The 20,468-nt window shown below is 44.0% G+C and overlaps 1 protein-coding gene across 1 annotated transcript in view; it reads right to left on the bottom strand.

The window, feature by feature from the left end:
* LOC114769910 (CUB and sushi domain-containing protein 3-like) overlaps positions 1-20,468 on the bottom strand; it is a 324,749-nt gene that overhangs the window by 243,612 nt on the left and 60,669 nt on the right. Inside the window, 1 exon segment of the mRNA XM_028963275.1 lies at positions 4,207-4,319. Within this exon segment, the coding sequence (XP_028819108.1) occupies positions 4,207-4,319 (113 nt within the window).

Here is a 20,468-nt window from a genome sequence, read left to right as displayed (position 1 = left end):
TGTACATGAATGTATAAATCACCGCTGTCTCAATAGGAACAGAAATCGGAATCTGGAGTTCGTTTGTGTGAAGTGTTGCAATAATTATTGTCACCATCGTTATTTTTGTCGTTCGTTGTTGTTTTGTGCCGGGAAGGCATTCCTGTGAGAAGGCATCGTGCACAGGCACAGCTCATGCTGCTCCTCCACTAAACCCCCTCTATCTCCCAGTGTTTTACCACCAGCCCAGACACTCCGGCTGAAGAGCACCCCTTGAAGGAGCTATTATTCCTCCCTCCCTGTGCCGTGAGTTAGCATATCATTTCACCTGGACCAGCGTGTCTGGACTATTATTTCCCCCTCACTTCATGTCGCCCTGGCATATTTACAATGACTTTGCCACAGCGCCTGTCCTTTGTGATTCGCAATATGTTAACGGTGTAAAATGTCTTAATTTCTTCTCCGTTTTAACAACACTTAAGGGGGGAATCATATCCACGCTGATTTGAATGTTATATGCCAGCATCACTCCGCTAGTTAATTCAAGAGTAATCAGCTTGTTATTGCACCCACTAGGTCGAGTAGTTGATATTAAGAGACTAGGCTGACAAGTGGAAGAAAAATGTGCTGCGAAATGAGGCAGAGAGGATCTCGTCTGTGCTGAAGGGTTGGCTTGGTGCTTCTGATGAACCACAATGTGATTACGAGGGCTCCACGACTCCTTATTAAATTCCAATCGTGATATTTTTAAAATGAGAGTTTCACATATGGCTCTTCAACAAAAGTAAAGTTCAATGAAGTAATGTGCAACTCAGCAGAACGATATTACCTGGCAAAGATTTAATGTGCTGAATGAGGGATTTATATCTGTTTTCATCTACTCTGAGTTTGTTACCAAATATATTTTATTTTTTTTATTAAAATATTTCACATTTAGTTAAACTTCCTTGAATACTGAAACTTCACAATGTCTAGATTATGGAAGTTGTGTCAATGCTGTTCTGTCACTTTTGTACTTTTAAGGTCAGACTCCACAATCTGGTATTGGAACTATTATATTTATGAATTCCCAGCATATGAAGTTCTATTTATTAACAGAAAAACATTTCCTGATAACGCCCAAGTTGTGATGTGAAAACTACATGGCAATATTTTTAATTCTGTTGTGTTGTACTGACATGATGTGCTCTAACCGAATAAAAAAGCTGATAGGTATGAGATGGCCTTCTCTCATACCTATCAGTGAGGTAGTGGTGCCAGGACGCCGGACTGGAGCGCCGGCCACCGGAATGTTCCCCCACGCAACAGAGACCTCTCGGTGCTCGCATGCATGTCCTCATGATTGCAAAATAATGGACAAGTGCATAGAGTTTGTCCTAATCTATATGCATGGCCATCCAAGCATGGCGTGGCCAGTGGAGGCTGCCTCATTAAGGAGGACATGCTGCATGCAAAGTGCCACGGCATTTGCTTAAGCAGACACACAGCAAGCTGTTTGCCCAAAGAAATATGCTGTTGCGCTACTGGATAAGAACAAACATGCACCGACCCCCCCCCATGCTAAATAGATAAATAAGATAACTTTATCAATGTGCAGTCAGTCACCTTGCAGTCAAAGTAAACCCGCCAGACGTGACTGCAGCCTAATTCGGCCTCACACGGATCCATACCGCGGTCGGGAGCGGTATACGGGCACATCCTCGTACGTTTCTAGCACGACATACATTACGCCCTTTTAACTAGTCCTCCTTGCCCTTTTCCCATTGGCTATACACTACAGGCCAGAGGTTAGGACACACCTTCTCATTCAATGTGTTTTCTTTATTTTCATGGCCATTCAAACTATGAATGAACACATGTGGAGTTATGTACTTGGCCTCCACAGTCACCGGACCTGAACCCAATCCAGATGGTTTGGGGTGAGCTGGACCCCAACAAGTGCTAAACTCCTCTGGGAACTCCTTCAAGACTGTTGGAGAAGCATTTCAGGTGACGACCTCTTGAAGCTCATTGACGGAATGCCAAGAGTGTATAAAGCAGTATTCAGAGCAATGGGTGGCTATTTAGAATATAAAAAATGTTTTCAGTTATTTCACCTTTTTTGTTAAGTACAGAACTACACGTGTTCATTCGTAGTTTTGATGCCTTCAGTGAGAATGTACCAACGTAAATGGTCATGAAAGCAAAGAAAACGCATTAAATGAGAAGGTGTGTCCAAACGTTTGGCCTGTACTGTATATTAAGTGGGCAGATAACCTAGTATCATTGCACCCTTGCCTAGGATTAGCTGCCGGATGAGTGTGAGGCAATTAATCTAACCCCCGGCACAAGGGACACATAAAAAAAAAAAAAGCTACAAACCATTAAGTAAAATCACAGTTTAAGGAAAGCACGCATCATCATTATACATTTTATCGGACTGTGAAAAGAGGGGAGGCTTAATTGCGCATAGCCAAACATCTTCCCAGGGACCGCATCGTTTTTTTACAGGCCTGCACTTGTGTGTTTGAACGTTCATGGATCATGTGTCTCGGTTTCAGGCTACAAGCATAGCAGTGCTTTGATTTGTCAAGGGGGCCTGGGCACAGCTGCCATTTCCACCGCCCCCCCTCAGGCAGCACGCTGCAAAGAAAGTTACGGAGCCCCGGTAGAGATGGTGCACCGTGGAGCCAAAAATATTTAGATCTGGACAAAACTCTTGAAATACTCAACACAATTAGGGTCGGTTTTCTATTCATGCATTGGCTAAGCCCATGGATTGGAAACTGTGTTTGTCTGTATATCCAGTGCATTTTATTACACTTCCAGCCTTATGCCCCTGATTTTTGCACACCTCTGCTCTGTTTGTCTTGTCTATTGTGTCCTGTTTGAAATATCCAACATATCCACTTACAAGCATCCTACATGATGTTGTCCAGTTACGTCCTGTTCGACCTGTTCGATGTACAGAAACGTTTTACTTTACTGACTGTAGAGATAACCTGTACAGTATTTAAGTTAGTATAGTTAAGTATATATATATTTTTCTTTCATGATTGCACTATGGGGGGGTCTGCGTGAAACATTATTTCAATACGCGGTATACTGTGCATACTGTTGTACTGACAAGAAACCAATCTTGAATCTTGAATCTTATTGCATGTACGTACATCTTCAATCCACTAAAAAGCACAGTGTAGATTTGATTTGACTTAAACGGAAAATCGGTATAATCATAAACATTGTTCACATAAGTGTGTGTGTCTTAGAGCACTGCCGTTGCTTCTATCTCCAGATTCAAATTTCATGTTTAATGCAAATATGTTGTGAGGATGCCATTTCTTCTTAGACTGTAGGTCACAGGGTCAAACACTTTTTACTACCATTGTGTCCCTGAGCAAGACACTTAATCCCTGTAACTACTGATCGTAAGGCACTCTGTGTAAGGGCGTTAACAAATGCTGCATGTCTGGTGGTTAAATGCCATGACCAGTTTAATACTCATCAGACATTTTTGTTATTGTGTCGCACGTTCTGATGATTGATCGAGTGTCTGGTCAGATTGTATCAACGGTGCTCTGGTCTTCCTGCTCAGCGCGCGTAATGATTGAGCAGCGAGACGCGGGGTCATACTCTGCATCAGATACTAAAGGTGCGTTGCCAAAGAAATTAGATTTTTAAAAACGTTTAACCTATGCTGTGACTGGTTGCTTTCAGGAATGCTCTTTTCAGTGTGTGCTATATATTTTTCCCTAATCCAGATCATTCTAAAAATATAACATTTACATATATTTATATTTATATATGCATACATTTAAATGGATTAACAAAATGGATTTTTTTAAACAGTCGTATCCACCAAACGGAAGATCCGCTCACTTACAGCTTTAATGTGCGTCCTGAACTATCCATTAGTTTGAAAATGCGCGGCATTTTAAAAAGGCGTGCTGCAGGAACCGTCCTCTAACTGGAAGTGAATGTGTCTGATGACAGGAATATGATCCCGCTTGGGGGCAAGCCTGCGGCCTGTAATTGAATTGGGGCGAGGGGGAGTTAATGAAGACAGGAAAGGGTCTTTAGTGGGGAGCAGACGTTCACTGTAAGGCAATAAGTGCAGTAAGCTAATAAACGTGGAGAGTTGCAGTGGCCTGGGTGGTTCTCCGGGGGGGGACGGGAGTTCTGTCTTCACGTTTGGCCTGGAACCTGCAAAAGAGAGACGAGCATCGGCGATCGTTCGCAACAGCCTACCTTCGTAGTACATTTTGAAGCCGTGCGCGCTCACGGCGAAGTCGCTGGTGAGGCGCAGGGAGAAGACGGAGCCGGTGCTTGTGATGGGAGGCGGGATCTGGAAACCTGTTAACCTGTCGAGACAAAAAAAAAAAAAAAAAAAAACGGTCATTGTGAGTTCGTCGTGTGCCGAGCCCGTCCGCCATCTGTCTTAATACCCTCAATCCAACGTCCACTACCGACCTTTCCGTTTGCTGAACACGTTTGGATTGCTTTTTTTTTTAACTGAGAACGTACAGGCCGCAGAGACGATGATCGTGTGCCCCTCAGCCAGCGGAGTTTTTTTTGGAATTCAGCACCCATCCTTGTCAATTTAACAGCTCTCAAAGTCTTGCCGCTGGAGTATCGACAAAGTACTCAAGACGGAACCTTCAATACCAGCTAATTTTGATCCCGCTCCCGACCTTGTGGTGCCCGCCACCGCTCGTCTTTCCCGGATTGTTCCGACGCGAGCGCACGTCTCTTTGGTTCTCCCAGGTGCGACTTGCGTCAGCTTTGTGCCGCGACGTGGTTCTTTTCATTTTGGCTTCAGGTGGTTATAGTTTGAGATTTCAGGCTTTCAGCCTCCTTATCCACATGCATACATGATAAGAATGTGCTAATGCACTTGGGAAGGTGCTGCAAAGGTAAAGATTGTAAGGCTTGTAAAGCATGCTCAAGAAAAAAAAGGGTAGCTCAGTGTGTGTGTGTGTGTGTGTGTGTGTGTGTGTGTGTGTTTCCAGGTAAAGTCAAACAACCTTCGTCTATAATTGAGCAGTATTGAAAGCGCAGCCTCGCATCCCAAAAGACGTCTGTTCTTAGTCTTAATGAACTCTTTCGCATGCAACTATGTCAGTGGGTAGCCGGAATCGCAACTCAGTCGGTGTCGAGCCATGGCGCGCCGCTGTTGATGTTGGAGCAACCGGATGGAGGGCGCGCCGCCGCGTGTGACTGGGCAGGCTCGGTCGCAGGGACGTCCACGGCGTAATCCCCGAAGTGGATGCCTGAACACACAGTCGGGGCTTCGCCGGGCCTCCACCCCCGGGGGCCAATAGGCAGCCCAGACTTCATTAGTTTTGCAAAGAGGCATTACGGCGCGGCGCGGCACCGCACATACATTAACCCGGAGCGAGCGTCTCCAAAGCAAACCGTTGGCGGGGAGTGGATTTACGTACCATACGTACCAGCGGACTTGCATTTCAACGGGCCAACGTGGACAGAATCCCTCTTGGTTATGCTAATACGGTCGTACAGTGGCTGAAATATTTATAAATGCCTATGCATAATGCCCCAAGGGCATCGCACATATTTCTTTTTCATATTATTAACCTTTTAAACTTGTCATAAGTTTCAAAAGCACTTGAGAGCGAGACGAATTAAAATGAGGCTCCTCCTGCATCTAATTTTGAGGCTTAGGTGACTTTAAGGGGTCTTTTCTTAAAAAAATAAAATAAAATTCTTCAAACACTGCGCCCAACATGATGACACACGCACACAAACATGAGGAGAGGAGATGGCATAATTGTTATTATTTTTAAGGCATGCTGGGAAAAAAGGAGACATTTTAATGCCTGTCTTCGTGAACAGTATTACAGCCTCACAAGAGCCCAAATCTGCTTCTACTTTGATCCAAAGTGTATTAAAACACTTTGATACCGTAATAAACCCAAGCAATCTGGTCTGCTTGCATCTTCCATCCCGCTGGCCAGAAGGAAGACAAAAAAAAAAAAAAAAAGAGAGAGAGAGAGGAAGCATTAGCATGTTGTGCATTTGGTTTGAATGACCGTGCCCATTACCAACCACCTTATCATTATCTTTGTAGAGCAGAGGAAATTAGCTGGATTTGCGGGGCTACAAGGCAGCGCTTCACTCGGCTCCCTCCTTAATGAGCTTTCCGCCGCTCTCGCACAAGCCTCACGCCCTGGGGAGCTTCCCGCCAGAGCGTCATGGCCCAACACCGCTCTGCTATCTGCCAATTAAAAGCACGCCTCTCGTGGCTGCCATCTTCTCCTCCTTCCTCCACTTTTTCCTTTTTCGACAGACGGGCCTATCTTCACTTCGTTCTTTTTCTTCTTTTTTTTTCCCCCTCCCCTACTCCTATTTTCAAGTGTTTGATTGCAGGTGCTTTGAAGATTGGAAAGATGGGATTTATCTCTTTTCCTCATATGGTCCTTTTCCCACAATCCAAGCTTAATTCTACAGATTTATCCTTTTCCATTGAACCACTTTCCAAGTTTTTTTTTTTTTTTTGGATCAACGCTGTAAATTCATTAAATAGTTCAATGGCTTGTATTCAAATGTGTTAAATGTTTGCTGAACACGAAGTCCATAACTCACGCAAGTTTAATCAGCAACACAGACGGTAATATTCGGAATCCGCAGCATAAATATGGTGATTGTCGTTACACTCGAGCCAACGCCCAGTCCTGTCATTTATAGCTATTTCAGCTATTTTTTTAAGCACTTGCTCTCACACCCACACTTTAAAACTGCACGGCCAGATGGTGCATGTGATGTAAGCCTGCCCATGCGGGCCAACAATCTTCGAGCAATAACTGTAAAGCACGTTAAAAAACATCAATATTTTAGTTGGTGTTTTTGAATATTTATGCATTTTTCTGGCTTGCACCAACCCTGGTACACCATTACATTGCCCCACCCCTTACTCTAGTACGAAGCCCGTCGTCTTGTGTGCCAGACAGCAGACAACGAAGACTCACGTGAACGAGCAGTAGAGTAGTCCGCACCGGGTTGACCCATTATTCACACGCTTCACACATTACTCCAAGTGTGAGGCATCCCCAAATTATTCTCTCACGTACCCAGAACTCCCAAAAGCACAGCAGCAGAACCAGACCTCAATCGGCAAACGTCACCGAGTCGCCAAACGAGATTTTTTTGTTCGAGAATTGCCTTTAGCCACCAAAACGATTGCAAATAAAAAGGGCTGCAATTCTCTCGCGAAGAGAAGAAGCCCTTTCATGTCCTTATTTGACATGAAACGTAAGCTCAAAAGGAGCCACACTTCTCGTGCAGCTAATGCCGTATTATTCAGCATTTGCATACCCTTCTTTTAATCTGGCAATTACGCTTCAGCGCGAACGTGTTCACTCTTTCAGTCGCTCGATGAGATTTCACCGCTGCTCCGCCAGCACTTGAGACGAGGGAAGAGCTTTTCTTGTCCAACGAGAGGGCCCAAATACAAAAGCACTCACGTAACACAAAGGACCGGGGCGGGCTTTGTGCCGAGACAAACCGCAGCGAACAGAGCGAACGCTTATTAGCCACCGAAGCCGAAGCGGTGGATGGTGGGAGGAAGAGTTAAACCATTGCTCCGGTCAGAAAGCATATGATTTGATCTTTCATACAGACATGCTCTGATCACGCCTCTGGTGGCAGCCTCTAAGATTCTGATTGGCTGAGACAGGACCTAATCTGTCTGTAGAGTTTGTGAAATTACATTATGTAGCTAATGAGGAGGCGGCCCGTTTTTTTTCATTACGCCATACTGGTATCAACCACACGGCACCAGAGGAAAACCAAAGAAAATAACAAACAAGTCATTAAAAATTACATTTTTAAATAGGATCGCTTCCTAGTCGAACTCCTCACACCATACATAGCCCTCCTTTCCATATTTACATTAGATATGACTGTCTGGTATGTCTCCCCTTTGTTCCCCCCTTGTACACAGCTTCTCTCATTCTAATTTATTTATTCCTTTCGTCATGTCATGTGTGTTTGGTACACTCCCGAATGTCAGATTCACTAGTTTGCCAATCACAATGCTTCAGAATTCTACAGTTTAAATTAGGGGTTGCCAGATTGGGCAGATTGACTTAAAAAAAAAAAAGCTTTGGCAATTTTTTGGGATGTTGTCCGTGGATATAAAAAAAATAATAATAATTTAATTTGTCAAAGCGAGTGAGTCTCAGATAAGCAAACACTCCCCAAATTCGACAACTATTATAGCAATTTGAAATCAGGCGTTTTTGCATTCGCATTTGTGGAGATTATTGGTGATTTACATTACGTTTACATTCAAGGCATTTGGCAGACGCCCTTATCCAGAGCGACTTACTACGTGCTTCCATGTTACCATCGATGAAGATCAGTTCTGGTTCACTAGAACCCTCAACTATGCATACAATCTTTTTATTCACTCTGTTGTAGATTCTATACAGAAGTCAGACAAGAAGAAGGTTACAAGTTCATCTAAATATTCTCTAAACGTGATGAAACGTCCTTGGATCTTTCGCCTCAAAAGATAAGACCTATAAGTCAGCCAACTTCCTTCCAACGTTCTACCAAGGGTCATTGTTCCCCACAAAAGTTAGGAAAAAGAAAATTGATAAAAAGTAGTTGATTATAGCGTGAACAGGAAACGAGACAAGGCAGGCACCGCGATGTGCAGCGAGGCACATTATTCCTCCATCTGCTGGCCCGTAGGCTAATGAGCAAATCACAGCATCTGTCAGGGTGCAGCGACGTACAGTAATGAACTGGTCACGTCCGATCAGAAACATATTCCCGTGTTCACGTTTGTTTCGGCCTTTTTCCTTTAGATGCGGCTGTAGGCAAATAGGCCAGGGCAGAAAAAAACTGCCAGGGGCAGAAGAAAGTGAGGGCATAAACAGAAAAAAAAAAAAGAAGAGAACAGAGAGAATTTTTACAAGTGCGATAACTGGTGTTCTTGGACAGCCTTTCGTTCCTTCACTCAAACCTGGTTTCCCTCACGTCGTAGCTGCAGCCGAGATGTTTACCATGGACTCGAGCAAACTGTGTACATAACCAGGAAACGGGGGGAATAAAAAAAAAAACCCACACGCGCAGCACGCTAAAAGTGACATTAAAGGCTACGCGCACAACAATTTCATTTCCATGAGTTTGATATGACAGGAAGTGGAAAGGAGTGCTCCCCCGGGGCAGGGCCCGGTTTTCAGTGGCAGACATTAAAAACACGATACTCCGCATATTTGCATCGTTGTTTATCATGTAACACATCATTTAACATCGGCGTAAAACACGGTAAATAACCCTGGGCACTTTGGCGCATTTAAATTCCGGAAAAAAAATAAAATAAAGTGTGCGCGGCGCCGCCCCTTTCTACCCCGGTTTAGGGCTGCCTTTGATGAAGTATATCTAATCTGTTCTGGCCAAGTGCTTAGTGGAATCAAGTTGTGCGGGCGATCTTGACGATAAAGCCCGGCGCGGCCCCTCCGGTGCTGTTCCGGGCGTGCTTGTTTCAGTCTGAGTTAGTGTTTGTGCAACGCGACTTGCTCCCTGCAGATTAAAAAATAAAAAACTAGTTCAAAAAGAAGAAGACTCTATTTACATATGGTCTCTTCGATAACGGTCTCTCAAGGCAATGCAGAACAGATTAAACTGGAAGCAGATAAAGTGAAGTGATTGTCACATGTGATACACAGCAGCACAGCAAACGGTGCACACAGTGAAATGTGTCCTCTGCATTTAACCCATCACCCTTGGTGAGCAGTGGGCAGCCATGACAGGCGCCCGGGGAGCAGTGTGTGGGGCAACCTTCTGATTACGGGGCCGCCTCCTTAATCGCTAGGCCACCGCTGCCTCAAGGCAAGGCACCGCTGAAAGGACGCGGAGCATTTCTCTCGATGCCTGGTAAACATCTTGCCATGCGGAGCACTACCTGCAAGTATGACCATAGTGTTCTCGCCTATCCATATCAGAAATGAAAAGATATGCGATAAAAAATAAATAAATAAATCATTAGAATATCCATGAATGCATCAATGCGCGAATAACCTCGCATAGGGTCACAGTGGCCACGGTCCCTTTCCCTGGTGACCTGGTGACCTTATCAGATTGCCAAGGCACCTGAGCGGGTAACTTCTGTTCCCAGTTTTGTTCCTTGAGGAACCACTCTTCCTTGTTTCACTGCTGTGATTATTATTTATTTTGTTATTAATTTATTTAATTTGTATTATTTTTTATTAATTGTTTATTACTTAATTTAAATTAATTAGTACTTTTTTTTCAATGAAAAAAATTATAATTTACTCACTAGCACAACAGTTTCCAAAACTGATTAGATAGGTAATTCTCTTCTTATCATAACATAGATGCTCATGCCTTCTGTAGTCATGCAGTCTATTTTAGTTTTGTTTAAGATCCATCACATTCCATGCGTTTCTTGTTATTTTGATGAAGATTTATTGCTTCCGGTTTGCACTAATCCATCTCAATTTGCAATGATTTTAATTCAGTCACTACGCGCATCTTACGGCCAATGGGAGTCAAAGGAACGATTGACTAACAAATTGCCAGTTTTGTCTCTGTGTTCCCTGAATCAGCTGCATCACCGCAGTCACTTTAAATGTGCACTCTCTCATTCATGAATAAAACAGCACGAAGCCAAAGCTCATCCACACCTGGGGTGTTAATCCACGGGGTGGTCCCAGTGTTTTCTCAAAGCTAGATGGAGTGCTAGTCTGGGCTGTTGTTCTTCCACCTCATTTGCAAAAAAATTTGCATGTTATGCATTTGATGTGCTGTTTATTACAAGTGTAATACTAAAGACCGGTTCGGTAAATGTCTCAAAAATGATTCTGTCAATCTCTTTTGCAGTATTCTGGGACACATAATGCTATATATAAGACAACCTTGTTAAATAGAATCAGATTTTTCATCAACTGAGCATCAGTTCTGGACTTGAGTTGCATTTAATTACGTATAATTATGCCTTCAATTTTTTTTTCAAGGCAAATCGGTACCGAGTTTGCATGTTAAAAAGGTCCTGCTTTAGTGTTACTTTTATTCAAATGGAGGCCATTTATCTATTTACTTGGACTATTAGTCCAGTTAATTGAGCTTCCCTGAAGATGAAAAGAGAGAACATAGACTGTTTGGCTTGAACGACTCCTGTAAATGTACTTATTAGCCATATTTATCTTCTCCACCTATATTTTTTTTTTGCTAATTATAAAAATTCTGCAGATTTCTTGGAAGCCAGCCTTTTAAGTAAAAAAAAAACATGTTTTTTATAAATGTATTATATATATAATAAAATGTTGATTTATTATCTTAGTACATGTGTGTAGTGTGTAGCATATCGTGCTTAAAAAACAGAATGAAAACCCCAAGTGACAGGCTGGATTATGGTAGGATGGACATGTCTCTGCAAAGTTCTGGTGAAGGTTGAAGAACACAGCTCTGAGGGAAGGTGAATTTAGTGCAGGAGCGCATTTGATTGAAGCATCTGTCAAAGGGGCCACGCTTCATCAGACATCTCTGCAGCTCAAGGAGAGACTGACGCGTGTGATGGGTCTGACATCCATCGTGACAACGGTCACAGTGTTGACTGCAGAGTAAAACATACGATAGACAATGCAGGACAAATTAAGCGTAACAAGGAGTACAGTGGAAGTCTCACACATGCTGGGATGCAGTAGGCGGGCTGGGGAAATGGGAACCTGACAGGGAGACCTTGTAGACCTCACATCAGGATCCAATTTGGCAGATCTGGGCACAAGTTGAGGGCTCTGAAGACACGTTTACACACCTGATTCCACATGATTCCGTGATAAAGTGAACGTGTCACCCTTGTTTTGGGACTGGATCACACAAATCGGATTTGGTTAATGTTCTGACCATGGGCTGGTCATGGGATCATATATATATGCTTTAAAAAATCTGCTTTAACAAATGGTTTGTGCTCATGTTCATCCAGAATCTATGCTATTTAGTACATCTTGAGCAGTTTTAGGTTGGATACCTTATGCAAACAATTATTTTGTGGACTTCGCATTTCAGAATCAGTCAGCATTTTAAATTGACGTGCGTATGTGCGTATAATCATCATAGTAAAAAGCAACGCAGAACGGAATACGGAATCCAGCGATGAAGAAGGGGAAGACATCCGAGTTGACCTTGTTAATCTGACTCCATTAATTATTAGCAATGTATTTGAACTCATCTGATGTTACCTGGACAATACGGTGGCATGGCCCAATAGAACAAGAATGAACTGTTTGTAATTTACTATTGCAGTTGCATGCAAATATTGTAGGTAAAAATTGTACCAATGTTACAGAAAAATCTCTAATTAAAAGAAAAGCAAATCAGAGAGAAAGCAAGGAGCCAAGCTCAAGAGAGGAAGACTGGGCCTGGAGGGGAAAGAGAAAGGCCCAGAAGCAGGGGGAGAAGACACCGATGGAGAAGGAAATTAAGAGACCGCAGCCTTCAAGAGAAACTGTTTTATACTCAGAATTTTACTCCCAAAAGGTTGCCATAGACCATAGATTGTCTTTTGATGTCATTCCCAAGCAGAAAATACAGTGGTCACCCCCCCAATAAGACTTTCCCGTCATAGCACCTCAGGCAATTTGTTGGTCTTTTGGCACCCTGATGATACTTCTTGTGAGCAGAAGGCTACAGATTGGAGATAACGTGGGGGGTCTTCATGGACCTGGAATTTCCCATCATAATATCCATATGTTACAATACACTTCTATTACAACTATTACGTGAGCTTATGTAATAAAAATATAAGGCAAAAACGTCTTCCCAAAACAGGCAGGTTTTGCTGTGATGGAAAAATATCATGTTCTTGGCTTTTCTACACCCCCTTAAGTTAGACAACGGAGATGGTTTCCAAAAGTACTGAAGGTTTATTCTGAGCACTTTCTTGTCATTCCCACCTGTAAACAATCATATCAGTGTGGTAGTAGCCTAGTGGGTAACACACTCGCCTGTGAACCAGAAGACCCGGGTTCAAATCCCACTTACTACCATTGTGTCCCTGAGCAAGACACTTAACCCTGAGTGTCTCCAGGGGGGACTGTCCCTGTAACTACTGATTGTAAGTCGCTCTGGATAAGGGCGTCTGGTAAATGCCGTAACTGTAAATATCATGAAGTGCCGTTTGAGGATGAGATTTCAAAGCAGGTATGGAGGTAAAAAGACTCTGAACTCTGAATAAACTCTCTTCAACCATATGTTTCTTACATCCTTCAACATATCTTACATTGTGTTCCCCTCAACCACCACAGAGTAGATGTGTCCAAACCTTTGACTGGTATTTTTTTTTTTTTTTTACGGCATTTATCAGATGCCCTTATCCAGAGCGACTTACAATCGGTGTTTACAGGGACAGTCCCCCCTGGGGGGGTTTTGAACCTGGGTCTTCTTGTTCATGGGAGAGTGTGTTACCCACTAGGCTACTTCCACCCACTGGTATTGTGTGGATTCTAGTATTTTGTTGCCAACAAACATATGCAGTGTCACAAAATGTATTTCACTAAGATATTGCATCGAAGGTGGGACAGTCCAACCACTGTCCATCCGACTGATTCTCATTGGTGTTGACGCTGGGATTCTGTGGTGGCCATTGCATGAAAATGATCTGTCATGCTCCCTTCTACCTCAGATAGAAAGCTTGCCTCCATTAATTTTGACCATCTCGCTGCTCAAATGTAGGATTAGTCTCAACCCGATGTTCTTTCTGGTAGCTGAATTAGATCCAGTGTACTAGAAATCTCCAGCCAAAGAAAACCGTCCCCCGCTGTGAGACAAATAAGGACCTACCCTGGCACCCTCCAAAGTAAACAGACCAGCAATTACAATGATGGAGATGATGGGCTCAGGAACGTCTGGACGCTCAATGTGGGCGCCAATAATGCAGTTCAGTAGCCCACGATAAAATACCCTTCTGTTTTCTAACTTAAATGTGTCCAGCATGGCGCACAGACACGCAAACAAACTAAAACACACACACACACACACACACATGCAGTCCAATCTCAGAAGCACATTTTCACAGCAGAAGCGGCAGTCAGGATCGTGCTTTCTCTCAGCAGGACAAATTACTCGCCTCTCTCCTCATAATTTGCAATCTGGTGCAGAGGACAGCATAACGCAGCACTGAAACATGCATTTTACAAAAAAAACAAAACAAAAAAAAAACAATACAAAGATGCCCCACTGTGCTAATAAGGTATCATTTGCTAACTATATGAGCCTACGTGCAACAGATTGTCAAGTACCAACGTTTTGCTGTTTGCTAAACTAAAAGTAACATTTTGTGTGGTTATATGATGCTGTCAGGATCCAGCCCAGAAAGGCAAAATTCGGACCAGAGTTTCATGTCCGTCCGGTGTTACCATGGTTGCTCATCGCTTTCTCTTGTGTATACATGTTAAAGCTTCGCTGTTTCTGTCATCGGACGTTGTATTGGTGTCGTGTCTCGTGGATTAAGCTTCCTGCACTGTGATTCGTGTTTCTTTTTCCACCATGTCCGACCACCGTGATGGGCTTTTCCATTCAGCCTCCAGAGCCATGCATCTGCCTTTAATCGGTGGCACGATGGTAGCAAGTGAACTTTTGGCTTTTGTGGAATAACTAGTGGTTGATTTAACAATCTATAGCAAGGGTCAGAGGTCCTGTCTTAACGCTGTGGATTTACTGCATTGGCCTGAAAGCATTGAAAGCAATGCTGATTAACAACTGACAAAAATGCTATACTGGTATACACCAAATTAGGTATTTTAATTAGTCTTTAAAAATCGGTCCAAATGTCGTAATATCATTCCTTAATAAAAGTCATAATTTAAAAAGGAATTATAGGTCTGGCCCATCCTCAGAGACCTTCTTTGCCTTCTTTGCCAGTGTCTCTGAGGTGCAGTTATTGTCTCCTGTCTGCCTTGGACTCGAACTTCAGCAAGGACTGGTTCATTTGTGAAAAATGCCACTGGAATTTGAGTTGTAAACGAGACGAGGCATGTCCCACTCACCTGGAGGGAACTGAACCAACACTTTATCAACAGTTCAAGAGTCAGAATCTTGTCAAATTGTGGGAGGATAGGGCAGACTATTCTGTACCGTACTATAAGTACACTGTGAAAAAAAGAAAAGTTTTCTCCTGCAAGTTTGCAACTATGGTCATGGCCTCTTGAACAGCTCCTTGTTCTTGTATATTTGGATCACGTGACTCATCCTTACGTTGTGAATGAGACGAGGCATATCCCGCTCACTTGGAGGGATCTGAACCAACACTTTATCAACAGTTCAGAGTCAGAATCTTGTCAAATTAATAATAATGAAGTGTAGTGATTGTCACATGTGATACACAGCAGCACAGCACACAGTGCACACAGTGAAATTTGTCCTCTGCATTTAACCCATCACCCTGAGTGAGCAGTGGGCAGCCATGACAGGCGCCCGGGGAGCAGTGTGTGGGGACGGTGCTTTGCTCAGTGGCACCTCAGTGGCACCTTGGCGGATCGGGATTGGAACCAATCTCCTGATTACGGGACCGCTGCTTAACCGCTAGGCCACCACTGACCTTGTGGGAGGATATATTTGGATCATGTGACTCATCTTATTGTTGTAGCCAGGCCTTGAACCTCTTCCATAGTAACGGTGGTCTTTATTTGGGTAAAGGGACCAAACCTGTATGTAAAAATAGCATTTGAGGTCTTGCAAGGGAATTATATCAAGTTGCCACTGCCATTTAAAGACGTGGGCCTTGTTCTGCATTCCCAGATTGATTAGATCAAGACATGAAAGGTTCTATTTCCAAATCACCTTACTTGATTTCAGATGCTCCCATAAAATATCTCTGAATGGATTACTGTACATTTCCTCACGATGAATTCCATCATATTTATCAGAAACCGTAAAACTACATCATTTGAATTGTTTAGCTGTCATTATTATGACAGCTGTCATTAAGTATTTTTCATATAAAGGTGCTGAAAACATCATAATGCTGCTGCATCATTTTAGCACCCTACTTGGGGTGCTACCAACTGACTGGCACAATCTGGAATTGAATCGCAGATTGTCAGATGGTTGACCATCCAGCAAGTGCACAGGTTGCGGACTAGAATCAAGCGGGACAAGCTCGGCACTATCTGAATAAAGCCCACCTCCTCTGTCTCCACTCGTCCGCTCAAAATCTACAGATATCAGCAAGGGCAGGCTTGGGGGAGGAGCAGCAAGTGTTAAAGACTAAGTACGGCGGTCACTCATTGGTCCAGCACGCTACAGTCCACCAGAAACACAATGCGTACCGCGACAGTCGGGCGCTATCGGTCAGATGAGTAAATTGGTTTCTGGCCCATTCCTTTTAACATCCACTTCCCAGGCACTCGTTGAGGCTGTGCAAACTGCATCAATGGTCTTCCGGAATGAAATATCATCCCAAAATGGTTGCAATTTATTTTCTTTCCACTTTTTCCCCCAAATAGACGTGGCCCTTTTATACAAAAGGGCTTTAAACACACAGTTGCTGGGGCCAATGGCAAAAGAAAAAAACAACTGGACATCAACATGAATGATGGATGTAGGCTACCTGACACGAGGGCAGAGGAAGCCTTGTCTCTCGTGCCCTGTGACTCTGGACAGGGTGACAGGGGCCAGGGGCACCTTACCCCAGCCTGTGACACGCCATTTATTATATCCACCCTTAGCACTGTACGCCGCCTGGCCGGGCCCCATTCCTCACCCTATCCCCGTCCTCTCTCTTCAGTAGCCACTGATATATTCTTCACATTTGTGCACATGCACAGCCGCTCAATATCATCTGACAGCCCAAGGAAGTCTTGCTAGTCAATCAATCGCATTACAGCTTGTTTGTGTACCAGTTCTGACATGCCCACAACCTAATAGAATTTTCATGTTTTATTTGGACGAAAAGACAGAAATCAAGGCAAATTGCACATTTATTTGGTATTCCAAGGTGACGTTGTCTGTCCATCCATCCATCCATCCATTCCTTCACCCAGCTTTTCAGATCTCTTGATGCTGGAGTTTATACTTCTGGAACCACCACATTCAAATTCAAATTCAAATTCAAATTTTATTTGTCACATACACAGTCATACACGGTATGATGTGCAGTGAAATGCTTTCTGCAACTGCTACAGACCACAGTATTGCAAATGTTGCAAGTAAACAATGAACCAATATGCAAATATTGCAAACATAACCAAGTATTACACTTTTACGTCTTTAACATAAAATATGTGTAACAGGTAGGGTGAAGGTGTGCAAATGAGTTACAGTTTTTACAATGTTTAAAGAAAGAGAGAAAGAGCCATAAAAGAAAGAGCAGTAAGAGCATGACTGGAAGAACATTGTTGTCACCAATGAAAAGTGAAGGGGAAAAACGAAAATTACCAATTTGGTCACTACGAATCGTGATCGTTTACTGAGTAGGTGCGCTGAATGATGGCATAATATGAAAGTGAAAGTGAAGTGATTGTCACATGTGATACACAGCAGCACAGCACATGGTGCACACAGTGAAATGTGTCCTCTGTATTTAACCCATCACCCTTGGTGAGCAGTGGGCAGCCATGACAGGCGGCCGGGGAGCAGTGTGTGGGGACGGTGATTTGCTCAGTGGCACCTCAGTGGCACCTTGGCGGATCGTGATTCGAACCGGCAACCCTCTGATTACGCGGCCGCTTCCTCAACATCTAGGCCACAGCTGCCCCCAAAATATGGCACCACATCCCCTACAACTGTGTCAGCTGATTTAGATTCAATTCAGGGATCTGAATTCAGGGAAAAAAAAAGAAAAGACCCCACAGTTCAAATGTGAATCCAAACCAGCCTGCATCAGATTTGACAGGAACGCTAAGGAACCGGTTTACAGCCAAAGCACAATTGGTGTGCATGTATTTTGATGAGTCATTTTTCCACAGCAATCTTGTCCATGGGGGCCATTACGCACTTCGACGCTTTGCTGGCACTAATCTCATTGTGCACAGAACAACGGGGTGCGCAAATAAAAGCCCAAGGCCAACCGCATGAGTCACCCTTAACTGCTGTTAGTTCGTTTAAAATGGGAATTATGTATTCATTAAAAGGTTAGCGATGGCATGCTGCTGTCGCTCCTTTCAAACTAAATAAGTAAATAAATCCAGACCCACACGCCTCGTGGTGGACGGATTCATAAAGGCCAGTGAAGGCTGCAGACGCATCCAAGTTGCATGAGGCAAAAGTCACGATGCTGGACCTCATGCATTGCTCAATAGCCTGCTTTGTCCAGAGATCCTATCCACATATTCAGTAATATTAATGATCATTTTAATAGCCACATGCATGTATACACTTCAAGCACTCGTTCTGTTCTAACTCTTTGTGTGCACATTGTCTCTATCAACCCTTAATCTTCATGGAAGACACACACACACACACACACACCTAACAGTAGTGGAGCAGATAACACAGTATCTCTGTATGAAAGCAGCAGCACTTCAAAAGACTCGGTCAAACATTGGCTATGGAAATTAAAATTATCTGATTTTCTTCAGAAGCAATTAGTTTCGCCGAGCAACCTCTAACGCTTTTCGTTCCTGGCATTGCACCGTATTTCACAAAGCCCGTGATTGATTTTCCATAGGTCTATTCTTTCATGGGGGTATTCATCTTCTTCACTCCTAAAGAAAGAGCAAGACAACCAAGACATGGTCTGCAGCCTCCATTTACCTCAACATAAAAATGACAATCTAATACCGTTTAGACCACATACACACACGACAAGTGTACCAAAGGCAAGAACTGATGGTGTGTCAGGGGTTTCCAGTCCAGAGGGCCTTTCTACCAGAAGACTTGCAGTCTTACGGTCCTTCAATTTGTATCAGGAATCAGACAGGGTTTGAATAGGCAGCCATGAACAAAACATGATAAATGTATCTGCATGAAATATTCAGATATGGAATAATCAATATTACAGTATTACACTCGAATTAAGTTGAGTTGGGCACCTTCTACCCCCTACATCACTGGTCAGCTGCTGATCTACATTACAGCACGGTAGCGGATCTAGAAGGCAGGTGTACCTAATAAAGTGGCCACATCTCAGTCCTCTATGCCCTCTATACAGGCTGTCAGTGCATTTAACTAAATCCAATTAAGCAGATAGGCATCACACTGCCCGTAAAGCTGGCATTTTTATATCATTCTTTACGATCAGAAAATGCCCCCCTGCATGGGCTTCCAAACACACTTTGCTAGGTCAAAATCACAACCATTACAACTCATAATTGCTCCTCTGAAAAACAAACGTGGTCGTTTAAATATTGTTTAAGTGTTTGAAATGACCCATGAAAAACTTTTTCCATTTTTTTTTTTTTCTCACAAACTTTTGTGGCCAGTGCAGATACGGCAAATTTGCCAGCCAGCGGCTAATTCCTCAGAACTTTCGCTCAGGGGTTGTTTACCTCCGGGCTTTCCCATCAACCCGTTTTCAGGACCCTGGGCCCTTGCCAACATCACTCCACCGAGGAGCCCATTCGGAAGCATGCTATCTGTGCGGAACAGAGAGCGTTTGGCGAAAACGGGAGAACAGCTCCGAGGAAATTGATCAAGAGTATCAATATCGTCCGTGGTTTGGGTGCATTGTGGGTTGTTTGGGGGGATTGTTAACTGTCACGGGGCGGTGACTCTCAATTATTGCAGCGCTCGTGATGCCCTTTTACCCTGAGGGTGCAGAAACGAGCACGGAGGCCCGTGCCCGGTGTTGAACCCGGCCCGAGTTCAGATTGAGTTCAGCAGCCCCCCCTTCCACACCCACACACACAGACACACACTCCCAACGCTAAAGGACACGCCGTGCACAGAGGACCGAGATCAGACATAAATAATGCAGGCTGGGCACAGGTTGGGCTGGGTGGGGAGAGAGAGATAAGGAGGCGCGAGAATCACAAGGGCGCCGGGAAAGGAAAAGCCCCCAGAGTCTGGCGGAGGGAGCGCGCCGCACGGCTGCCTCAGTCATGCTAATGGCCAGGCACTGCAGAGCTGGCACTTGTGGATTCAAGGCGTGTTTCGCGGGACGCCTCGAAAAACGTGGCGGCTTACAGGCCACTCTAATCACATTCGCAGGTCGGGCTTTTTTTTTTTTTTTTTAACACATCATTTAGACGATCAGCCCCACAGATGCTGCAGGATGGTGACAATGACAAAGCCGCTCCCTATCACTCTCTCATGAGCCGACTGCAATAAAGCTGCAGCGAGACAGGGCCCGAGCACGACGACTGCTAACTCAATCACAGACTACCGGGCCCCCGCAAAGTGCTCTCTTATGAACACAACTTCAGGCTGAGGGACGTTAAAAAAAAATATGCCCCTCCCTTCCTGCTCCTGCTCAAAGCAGACGAGACATTCCTCTGCCCTGTCCCACTCCCGTACCCCCGTATTCATCTTTCCCAGACTGCAGTTGCACATCTGGGGCAGAAAATATGTGCCTTCATGTACGATTC

This window comes from Denticeps clupeoides, chromosome 20 (genome assembly GCF_900700375.1).
Source record: "Denticeps clupeoides chromosome 20, fDenClu1.1, whole genome shotgun sequence".
Taxonomy (NCBI): domain Eukaryota; kingdom Metazoa; phylum Chordata; class Actinopteri; order Clupeiformes; family Denticipitidae; genus Denticeps; species Denticeps clupeoides.
This window is presented reverse-complemented; position numbering and strand designations above follow the sequence as displayed.